Source organism: Salvelinus sp. IW2-2015, linkage group LG4p (genome assembly GCF_002910315.2).
Source record: "Salvelinus sp. IW2-2015 linkage group LG4p, ASM291031v2, whole genome shotgun sequence".
Lineage (NCBI taxonomy): Eukaryota > Metazoa > Chordata > Actinopteri > Salmoniformes > Salmonidae > Salvelinus > Salvelinus sp. IW2-2015.
The window spans coordinates 24125639-24137478 of NC_036841.1; the positions used below are offsets into that span (position 1 = coordinate 24125639).

General features: G+C 43.2%; 1 protein-coding gene across 1 annotated transcript; it reads left to right on the top strand.

The window, feature by feature from the left end:
- Nucleotides 1-5548: 5548 nt before the first annotated feature.
- On the top strand, nucleotides 5549-11305 carry LOC111960731 (nuclear FMR1 interacting protein 2). The gene is made up of 4 exons (XM_023982923.2): nucleotides 5549-5920; nucleotides 7133-8800; nucleotides 8953-8985; nucleotides 9102-11305. The coding sequence occupies exons 1-4, from the start codon at nucleotides 5788-5790 to the stop codon at nucleotides 9164-9166; spliced, it is 1899 nt and encodes a 632-aa protein (XP_023838691.1). The 5' UTR covers nucleotides 5549-5787; the 3' UTR covers nucleotides 9167-11305.
- The last annotated feature ends 535 nt before the right edge of the window (nucleotides 11306-11840 follow it).

Consider the following 11840-nt stretch of genomic DNA (forward strand, 5'->3'; position numbering starts at 1 on the left):
TCCCACTATGACTCATTTGTTTCCATTTAAAATGACAGACTGTGATCTATCTTGATTTAGTTATAAAAAAATCTTTGCTATAACTCCGTTTTTGAAAGATGGCGGCAGCTTTACACTATTGCGTTGTTTCAGTATCTTTCCCCCCACCTACTGGTAGGTTAGATTTATTACATTATTCTGGGTACGTAATATCCAGACAATTCACTTACCACATTTACTCTCCTCCACTCTTCGCAATACTGAGGTCAGAAGAGGCATAGTACCTGAGGCCGTCAAACATGTGTCCTGGAAAGAAAGTAGGACTTGTGAGATTGAACCCRGGAAACTATGGTATATATGTGACCGGTGGAATGCTCCATGTATTAGCAGTAGTGACTTTAGGTGTTTAACACCTTGCAACTTTGTGGGGAGGACAGTAGCAGGGACCCGAGTTTGAGTCCCAATTCAATACATTTGTGTCAAAAGTGGGATGGATGGCGTGTCAGTGGTGCCATAGTCCCATTAGATGCCTCCTGGGACAACATTTAGGGAGATCTAAAGTACCTACCGGTATCTATAGTGCCTATTTGTTCTGAATGAAGTCCTTGGGATAAGAACAACACCTAGCAAAACCCAGTGGCGGTATTAGACTTGTGCAGTTGAAGAGATTGGATTAAATACTTMAGAAAAYGCCTCCCGAGTGGCGCAGCAGTCTAAGGCACTGCATTTCAGTGRTTGAGGCATCACTACAGACCCGGGTTCGATKCCAGGCTTTACTTGGCTCATTGCGCWCTAGCGACTCCTTGTGCTGGACAGGCTGACTTCGGTCYTCAGCTGATCGGTGTTTCCTCCTCCGGTTAAGCAGATGGGTGTTATTAAGCAGATTTTGGAGGACGCATGACTCAACCTTCACCTTTCCCGAGCCCGTTGGGGAGTTGCAGCGATGAGACAAGTTTGTAATTGGGGGGTAAAACAAATACGATAAAATTAAGATAACCTCAATGGGGCTACCAATGAGAGACACCATAATGGCACAGAAACAAAGATAAGTCCTCTAACTCTATGCTTTCTAGAGGACGACGGTAAATATATGTCCTTAAATATAGGGGTTGCTGTTGAGACTACAGTAGCAGACCATTGCAAACAGTCCGGATAWACAGTGCATTCGGAATGTATTTCAGAGCCCTTAAATTTTTCCACATTTTATTACGTTACGGATTTATTKTAAAAGCCTTGAGTCTTCTTMGMTATAACGCTACAAGCTTGGCACACCTGTATTTGACTTTCTCCCATTCCTCTTTGCAGATCCAAGCTCTGTCAGGTTGGATGGGGAGCGTCGCTGCACGCTATTTTCAGGTCTCTCCAGAGATGTTCGATCGGGTTTAAGTCCGGCCTCTGGCTGGGCAACTCAAGGACATTTAAAAACTTGTCCCAAAGCCACTCCTGCGTTGTCTTGGCAGTGTGCTTAGGGTCATTGTCCTGTTGGAAGATGAGTGTCCTGGAGCAGGTTTTCATCAAGGATCTCTCTGTACTTTGCTCRGTTCATCTTTCCCTCGATCCTGACTAGTCTCCCAGTCCCTGCCGCTGAAAAACATCCCCACAGCATGATGCTGCCACCACCATGCTTCACCGTAGGGATGGTATTGGCCAGGTGATGAGCGGTGCCTGGTTTTCTTCAGACGTGATGCTTGGCATTCAGGCCAAAGAGTTCAATCTTGGTTTCATCAGTCCAGAGAATCTTGTTTCACGGTCTGAGAGTCCTTTAGGTGCCTTTTGGCAAACTCCAAGCAGGCTGTCATGTGCCTTTTACTGGGGTGGCTTCAGTCTGGCCACTCTACCATAAAGGCCTGATTGATGGAGTGCTGCAGTGATGGTTTTCCTTCTGGAAGGTTCTCCCATCTCCACAGAGGAACTCCGAAGCTGTCAGAGTGACCATTGGGTTCTTGGACCTTCAATGCTGCAGACAWTTTTTTGTACCCTTCCCCAGATCTGTGCCTCGACAGAATCCTGTCTCAGACCTCTCTGGACAATTCCTATCTCATGGCTTGGTTTTTGCTCTGACATGCACTGTCAACAGTGGGACCTTATATAGACAGGTATGTGCCTTTCCAAATCATGTTCAATCAAAAGTTACCACAGGTGGGCTACAATAAAGTTGTAGAAACATCTCAAGGATGATAAATGAAAACAGGATGCACCTGAGCTCAATTTCAAGTCTCATAGCAAAGTATCTGAAAAGTTATGTAAATAAGGTATTTCTGTTTTTTTTTTTTTATGTACAGTACCAGTCAAAAGTTTGGACACACCTACTCCTTCAAGGGTTTTTCTTTCGTTTTACTATTTTCTTCATTGTAGAATAATAGTGAAGACATCAACAATATGAAATAACACATATGAAATCATGTAGTAACCGAAAGTGTCAAGTAAATCTAAATATATTTTATATTTGAGATTCTTCAAAGTAGCCAACCTTTGCATTGATGACAAATCTGCACACTCTTGGCATTCTCTCAACCAGCTTTATTAGGTAGTCATCTGGAATGCATTTCAATTAACATGTGTGTCTTGTTAATTTAATTTGTAGAATTTCTTTCCTTCTTAATGCGTTTTAGGCAATCAGTTGTGTTGTGACAAGGTAGGGGTGGTATAGAGAAGATAACCCTATTTGGTAAAAGACCAAGTCCATATTATGGCAAGAACAGCTCAAATTAGCAAAGAGAAATGACAGTCCATGAAGGCCAGTCAATGAAGGCCAATCAATCCGGAAAACCATCAAGCGCCATGATGAAACTGGCTCTCATGAGGACCGCCACAGGAAAGGAAGACCCAGAGTTACCTCTGCTGCAGAGGATAAGTTCATTAGAGTTACCAGCCTCAGAAATTGCAGCCCAAATAAATGCTTGACAGAGTTCAAGTAACAGACACATCAACGGAGACTGTGTGAATCAGGCCTTCGTGGTGGAATTGCTGCAAATAAATCACTACTAAAGGACACCAATCTGTCCTTTGGACCAATCTGTCCTTTGGTCTGATGAGTCCAAATGTGAGATTTTTGGTTCCAACCGACGTGTCTTTATGAGATGCAGAGTAGGTGAATGGATGATCTCCGCAACTGTGGTTCCCACCGTGAAGCATGAAGGAGGAAGTGTGATGGTGCTTTGCTGCTGACACTGTCAATGATTTATTTAGAATTCAAGGCACACTTAACCAGCATGGCTACCACAGCATTCTGCAGTGATACGCCATCCCATCTGGTTTGCATTTAGTGGGACTATCATTTGTTTTTCAACTGGACAATGACCCAACACACCTCCAGTCTGTGTAAGGGCTATTTGACCAAGAAGGACATTGATGGAGTGCTGCATCAGATGACCTGGCCTCAACAATCAACCGACCTCAACCCAATTGAGATGGTTTAGGATGAGTTGGACCGCAGAGTGAAGGAAAAGCAGCCAAGAAGTACTGGGAACTCCTTCAAGACTGTTGGGAAAGCATTCCAGGTGAAGCTGGTAGAGAGAATGCCAAGAGTGTGCAAAGCTGTCATCAAGGCAAAGGGTGGCTACTTTGAAGAATCTATTTTGATTTGTTTAACACTTTTTGGGTTACTACATGATTCCGTATGTGTAGAAAATAGTAAAAATAAAGAAAAACCCTTGAATGAGTAGGTGTCCAAACTTTTGACTGGTACTGTACATTTGCAAACATTTCTAAAAACCTGTTTTGCTTTGTCATTATGGGGTATTTTTATTAAATCAATTTTAGAATAAGGCTGTAAGGTAACAAAATGTGGAACAAGTGAAGGGCTCTGAAATATTTTGAAGTATACCCGGACAGTTTGCAATGGTCTACTACTAGTCTCAACAGCAACCCCTATATTTGACATATATTTACTGTCGTCCTCTAGCTCCATTCACTTCACCAAAGAGGAAGAGGCGAAGACTTCCCCACATAATTTTCAAACCATCTTTGACTTTAATGATGGTAAAAAAATAATATGATGTAGCTCAGGGGAAAGTTAACAGATTACCAATCAGATATATTGCAATAGCATACCAAACATCAGGAACACCTTCCTAATATTGAGTTGCTACACATTGGGGCAGGCACTTCCAGTAATGTTATGTGAATAATGATTGGTTTTTACATAGATCATTTGTTTTCTTCTATGTTTCAAACCACAACTTGCAACCTCACTTGGGCAGCTCGTGCTGCAAAGCAACAACTAGACGAAAGTCGAGTGTAATCGAAGGAGGTGCATCTAGCACACCCGACAGTCGGACATTTACAGTATATGGTTTTCCAACAGCAAGGCTAGATCAATATGGCAGTTTTGCCATTGTTTAAAAAAGTTGTTCTTTATAATGTTGAAATAAACGTGTTCCAAACCCCATAACACACACTCACAAACTGAAATCATAATTGTGTAGATTGTACAATCAATCAGTGAAAGAGAGCATCAAATATCACATGCATTTGTATGTATCCACCGTATAAATGAATCGCAGGAAAAAGTTGGTTCCTGTTTGTCATGTCTTTGGTCACGTTCGCGTGGGTCAAACAAAAACATCCTTATGATAAGATGAAGTTGGGAAAGAGAAACTTGCAGTCAAGGGCTTCCAAAAAATGTCAAAAGACACACCCTCTTCCCTCAGCCCTCAAATTAAGTGGACACTTCTGATGACGTCTGACAAGTTGACACTTGCAGGGCGAGGGAAGAATTAATTARTTTTAAAATGGGCCGCTCTTGCCCGGAAATGTGTCACTTGTCCGTCCCATGGTTGTGTTTTCAGTTATAATGGAACCACCGGTAGTTGTTGTGTGTGCTACAGTCAATTATGATTGCATTTCATATCTTGGCTAGAAGACAACACATCGGATATTAGCTATCCGACCATATCAGGTAAATCGAAAATTACAATGTATAAGTGTGGTGTCAGGGAAAGTTGTAAGCGCAAGCTAATATTTTCAAAGGCAAACCAAACAAAAACATAATTACTTTTACGAGACGTGTTTGAGCCGTCATGTGCATTAGTAGCACCATTGTTTTTACTTATTTACTTATACTTGTATGTTGACTTCTCCATATCAATGTTTACTTTATGTTTTTGTGGACTTTTCTTAGTGGATGTACAATCATTGCGAATTGAATTGTGGCGCAGCGGTCTAAGGCACTGCATCTCAGTGCTAGAGGCATCCCTACAGACCCTGGTTCGTTTCCAGCTGTGATTGGGAGTCCCATAGGGTGGCYCACAATTGGCCCAGCGTCGTCTGGGTTAGGCTGGTGTAGGCCGCCATTTATAAATATTAATTTGTTCTTAACTGACTTGCCTACTTAAATAAAAATTGGGCGTTTCAGGCCCTGGAGTGAACATAATCGAACACTCTCAAACTCTACCAAAAACGAGGGCTGTGGGGCTTACGTCTCCCTTTCTTGGCTAATCATTTGGACCAACGACAAAGATGGCCGTGGGGATTCCCCCAAGGGCATAAGGCAAGGGTAAGTGGGGAGGGTATGTATTTTATGTGTTTAAAACGCAGCCAAAACGTCATGACATTTGATCACATGAATTTTGTAAAAACATGTAGGCGCAAGTCATATAATTGTTAAACCTAATGCAACACACTGAAAGACGGTGACCTATGATGGTGACTGACTTGAGAAAATTGATCGACTCGAACAAGCCCAACGGCATTCACGAAATGAAGTCATGGGCGTTGATTGGGCAGGCCGAATGTTTCCTCTATGCCACTGGCTAGCTAGTTAGCTTACTAGGGGAGGCAGCCTTCGTCGATTTGCATTACACTTCAATGGATGACCGGCACGATGGACGGGTGTCTGAGGGATGTTTGAAGCATGTAGACGAGAGTCGCCCCGGTCCACGGAACGCATGGGTAGAAGATGATCAACACCAGTACGAGGAAGCGCAGACGGAGAAAACGGGTCCGAATGTCCCTCCATAATCTATTAGCAACAAACTTTTGAGCATTCACTAGCCAGCTTGCTGCTAGGTGACTAGCTAGCTATTATATCAAACATGAGCTAGCTCGTTGGCTAATTAGGGGCTTTTTAGAGAACGTTGTTAGGGAGTGTCTTGTTCGTGGTTAGTTAGCTAACAGTAGCTAAAGATTGGTACGGTTAGTGAACGTTGGCTAGCCGTTAGCTAGCTAACGCGACATGATTCGCGGGACATTGACCTTGTTCACTGGCTAATAACCAGCCATTTAGTTAACTAGCTAGTCAGTTAGCAGCAGTGCCAGCCATAAATTATTTTAAGAAACGTACCAGCCAACAAGTCCGATGTAATTACGTGAAACTAACGTTAGTCAGCTGAGTGGCACTTTTGCAAACGTTATCCTTTGTGAATGTAACTATCTCAACACGAACCGGCTTCTCTGGAATGTTCCGCTAAACGTTTGCTAGTTAACTATTAACTAGTTACGGTACACAGCGTATACTTTTTGTCCCGGTCCGACAGAAATMGTTTATTTCTGTAATTGTAATAGTTATGGTCTGAGTGTTAACATATAAATAGTWATCGTTAGCTAGCGAAAAGCTATCGTTATTTTTGGGCCTGTTGCGCGTGTCACTAACTCGAGTCTACTCTGGCATTGGCATAGCCAGCAGATTTGACCCACCTGCTTACAGCTGTARTAGGGTCCGAAAGTATTCCTCTGTATATTAAGACACCAAGGAGCCGGCACAAGATAGGGCTCAGAAAACGTACCTCAATCCAGGGATGAGAAATGCGTTTTACTTAGTTGTCCCATTATCCCAACTATTACACAGAGAAGGTTGAACAGCTGTTCGTTTTTTGCAGTCATTTAATCTTGTTGGCGTAASAGTTGGGATAATGGGACAATTCAGAGTACAAGGCGTTTTTCATCCTGAATTGGGGTACGTTTTCTGAGCCATATCTTGTGCCGACTCCTTGGTGTCTAATTATACACCGAAATGTTGTCCGACCCTAGTACAGCTGTAAGCAAGTGGGTCGGATCTGCTGGCTAMCATTGGCAATGACATGTATCTAGTCATGTGAGAGGGCAAAAAAAACAGGCGTGTATTCAGTTGGGTGAAGCTAGTTAAACAAATCTAGGCATAGTCTATGCAAMTACAGTGTGTGTGATTGTAGTTGTTTTCTTGTCATGTCATCAGGTAATGGAAAAATAAATGGAACCCCAGTGGAGCGAGAGGACACCCCTTCTACCCCTATTCCTGTGGCTGCCCTTCATTACTCGAGCAGCAGGCAACTTGAAACTTCTAACTTGAAACCAAAACCTCCTGGGAAGCTCCTCGCCATTCACACAAAAGGCAGTAGCAATAGCCATTTTAAGAACAGTATGAACTGCAAAAATGACACGCCTTCAGAGTTGAAAACATGTGATAGCAAGAGCAAGTCCATTGCTTTACCAAATGGCGTTGTGCTCCTCAACCCTGGTCTGTATGCTAACGGCTACCCCAGCAAGCCTGGACCAGACAGTGGTGGCAGGGGTTCTGAGAGTGGATACATCACTCCCAAGAAACGCTGGGCTCAGCGGAGTGCAATGGCTGAGGAGAGTGTGACTGCTGGGCAGGAGAAGGCTGTTCTACAGGCAGTTATGGTCCCTAACAAACACGAGATGGAGCCTCACACTCCAGAGGCTGCAAAAACAGCTGCAGGCTCTCTGTCTCCCACCTCCATCAAAGGTGTCCCACCTGTGGATCAGGCTGGTGAACTACAGTGTAGGACTTCTGAGGAAAAGGCTGCAGCAGGCTCTGTTAAAAAGCTCGAAGACAGGCTGGGCAAAGCCAAGCTTACCTCCAAAAAAGAGGATTCATGGACCCTCTTTAAACCACCCCCTGTCTTTCCTGTGGACAATAGTAGTGCCAAGACGGTGCCCAAGATTAGTTATGCAAGTAAAGTGAAAGAGAATCTAAACAAAGCAGCAGTCCAAGCTACAGGTGACTCCTTACCTCCCCAATCCCAGGTGCCCACCAGACTCTCCCAAGTCCCCATGTCTGCTGTCAAAACCATCACCTCCCCTAGCTTCACCAATGGACCCCTATCTGGAGAGGGGGATAGCTGCCCTCTCCCTGTGCCCCTTTTTACCTCTACTGTTTGCACTGCCCCAATGCCTGTCTCCTCTGCCTGTAAGTGGGAAAACGAAGCATCCTTGTCCAGCAACGGTACTGATATGTCAGGCACCCCCTCCATGACTACTAGAGAACTGAGAAAGGCCAGTCTCCTTGTTCATCCCCTGGGCACTTCAAATATGCAACCGGCCCTCTTCAGCGCCTGCCAAGTGGACTCACCTGCCGCTAAGACAAATCCCAAAACTCTGGTGGACATTTTCCAGAACCAGTGGGGACTGTCGTTCATCAACGAGCCCAGTGGAGGGCCTGGGGTGGGGCAGCCAGTAGTGGGGCAGCCAGCCCGGAAAGGCCAGATCGTGGAGATCACCTTTCAGGGAGGCGGCCCTGCAGCTTTGCCTCTACAAGTCTCTGCTACCTCCACTCTGAGACCCGATAAACCCCTCTTCCCAAAGGTGTACGAGCAGGACAGACTTACTATCTCCCAAGCCCCTAGCAGTGTTGGGAAATCAGGCCCTGATGCTGGGCTGGGAGGCCAAGCCCCTGGCCCATACCCTCTGAGGGGTGAGGCTGGGAGTAGAGGTGCCATAATGTCCTCTGCTTTTAAGCACCCTGGTACTGAGCTGCCTCTTGCCTCCCCTGCTCAACCTGTGTCTGTTCTGGCCAAGGAGCCCAGCCACCCCAAGGGTTGCGACCCAGGATCTTGCTGGGGGGCGTTCGATCTAAAAGCTGCTGTTATTTATCACACTAAAGGTAGGTAACTGTTCCATTCAACGTTCATTCACAAAGTTAAATAATTGACCTGCTATGGCTGGTCCTTAGAACAGAAAGAGAATGGTGCATGTAATACTYCTGTATTAGGAATCTCTCACACTACTAAACGCGTTGTTTTTATATCTTTACAGAAATTGAATATATTCAGAATTTACAAAAACAAGGTAAGTTAGTAATTCCTGCCGTATAATTGTAGAGAACCCAAAAAGCCTCATCTTTTATATTGGTATAGTATGTCTTGGCTAAGCAAATGTGACTTGTCCTACTTCCCTCCTTCTAGATTCAAAAGGAGTTGTGTTCTATGATCAGTCCAAGGATGGGCCTGTTCAGTTAAGTCATGACTGAGCGCTACACCCTCTCCTGGCTGCTGCCTCATGAAACGGTGCCCTGGAGGAACTGCTCCCTCCTATCTTAGATTCACGTTGCAGGACTCCTTTGATGTGAGCAGCTTGTGCCGTAGAGGGGACACAGTACAGCAGCACCACAGACAGACCACACTGAGCCTCTTACAGGGATGCTGTCATTCGGGAGATTACAGGYTGGTTGAACAATGGGGGAACAAGCTTTTTGACGGGAAATGTGTCCACAAGAGTGACTGCTACATTTCTCCCTCAATTTCCATGTTCAGAGACAGGCTTGTAGAGGACATCATGTGGTGATAATCAGTCACCACCTCTGCATTCCCGCCCCATCTTTGGAATCACAGGATACTGGAGAGAGATGGCCCCTCTCTTAGCCTGTCATGGAAGACAGGAATTCAAAATGTTCACATTTGAACTGTAAGGTATCACAGATGCCTAATTTTGTATTCAGACTGAAACAAATGGGAAAGACTTGGAACCTTTTAGAATGGTTGCCTTCTAGATGTGGGAAGATGGYGTTTTCTGCTCGAATTCTAGTTTAGATGAAACCAAATATCATTGGTAGGCTTTTGTAAGCCCATGTAAAGCAAATGTTTTAATTTTGGATTATGGAGGGGTTGGTTCCCATGTTAACTGAATTACACTAATTAGAAATCCCAGGTCATTGGGTGGATAGATGGATGGAACTTATTTGTGTTCAAGGCTCAAATCATGTATCCCTCTCCCATCGAGGCCTAGTCTGTTTGGTGTTTTGTTGTGTCTCAAGGTACGGTGTCAAGTCTTTGGGCTCTGTTCATACTGGACTCGATTTTTTTTTGGGGGGGGGGGGGGTCCTCATGATGTGGTGATTACCAACACTGCGCAGAGGCTATTAGCTTTTTTTTCTTATCTTTTCATTTTCTGTTAATCAGCCAGCTTATAATTACAGTTTATGCTTTACATGCTACCTCTACTTACCATCTCAATGCTCAAATGAATGCCCCATATTTGCATACCTTTTATTTTAAGAATTTGTTTAAAAGTTCTGGGCAGTCTTTTATTTTATTTTTGGTTTTTGCACAGAATAGGCGCTTAGGCAGTGTTCACTTTTTTACAGTAGTAATGCTTTAGAATGAGAGATTCATGCAGGGCAGTATTTTAACCAGAAATATGCAAATGTTCATGTTACAAGTCTCCTATTGACATCAATGCAGGATTTAGCTCAAACTTAGGACTGACATCTCAAGTCTGTTTCACCTCCAGAGGAGAATTGTTAAATTCATAAGGAAAGGAATTCTTGGCCTCTTTGACCAGGTTAAGCTGCTCCTTTCTGAGACTGTTAGAAGATTTCTCTCTCCCGAGTACCCATACGTGAATTTAATTAGCTTACATTGACTGATCAGCACTTTAAATCTATAGAATTAAAGCATAAAATGTATTAAATAACTKAATTGAAATGTCTATTTATCCCAGCTAACTCTTTGGCTCCTAACAATCACTGCAATTTTTAAATAGGACAGCCTGTTTATGACCTAATATATAGTTATTGCCAAAAGTAGTTTGGCAATGTTGATCATTAATGTGGCCAAACTAAGCCAGGGGACATCTTTTGAACATTCTGTTTGTCAGGGTTAATGTGAAAATAAATATTTTTATTTTGATAATGGCTAATTTATGGCACCTTAATTCCTTTTTTTGTCCCTTTTAATTGCAATGAACATATTGGAAAACAATCATTAATCTCTGACAATTGCATTGGGTARTAAAATAATACTACAGTGTATTTAGAAGACATCAGCGACCAATGTATTAGAACATACTGAAAAACCCAGTTCAAGGACTGCTGTCTTCTGTTATGACAGACAAATAGCCTGTGTGTGTGTGTGTGCGCATGCATGATGTGTATCTTCACAAACATGGTCAAGGGTCAACACAAAATACAGGGTGCTTTTTATAACAACAACATTGGAATTGCATCTGCTTAGTCAAGTATGTCTCCGCCGGCAAGTTGTGCCATGTCTCGACTGTTCATGCTGTCTTGTATTAAGTTATGTTAGTTTGTTCCTCACTTTTCTTTTCCTGCTGTAGTTATGGTAAGAATTTTAACAATCTATTAAAAATTACAGCTCATTTGCTGAAAGTACCTGTATTCTTGTTATTTAAATGACTTACAGCAGCACACTCAATTAAATCTTTAACTGTCCCTTAAATGAAATCAGTCCGAATCATTAATTTCCATATTAGTGGTTGTTTGGCAAATCTGAGGTTTGAATGGATCAAGAGACCTACACAGCCAGAAATGTATAGAATAATACTAGTGGACCTAATAGATTCTACACATGCTGTGAGCGTGCACCTACAGTTGCTAGACAAGGAGGTGGTATGTGTGTTTTGAGGCATTGCTCAACACCCCCCTTTACCAATATAATGAGTGTATCAGTGAGCAGAAAGAGGACAGATGTCTGAAGAGAAAGATGTGTGCAGAATGTTGACTGAATATAGAGATGAGGTACTACCTCTGTAACCTGTCACTTTAATGCAAAATGTGATGCTTTATTTTCTATTGTTTCCTCTTGCTGTCGGTGTCTCCTGGAGACTAACATGCTGGAAATTGTAGAACTTAACAGGAGATGAAAATAAGGGAAATAATGTGTTCCACATTTGTATTAATAAAACCT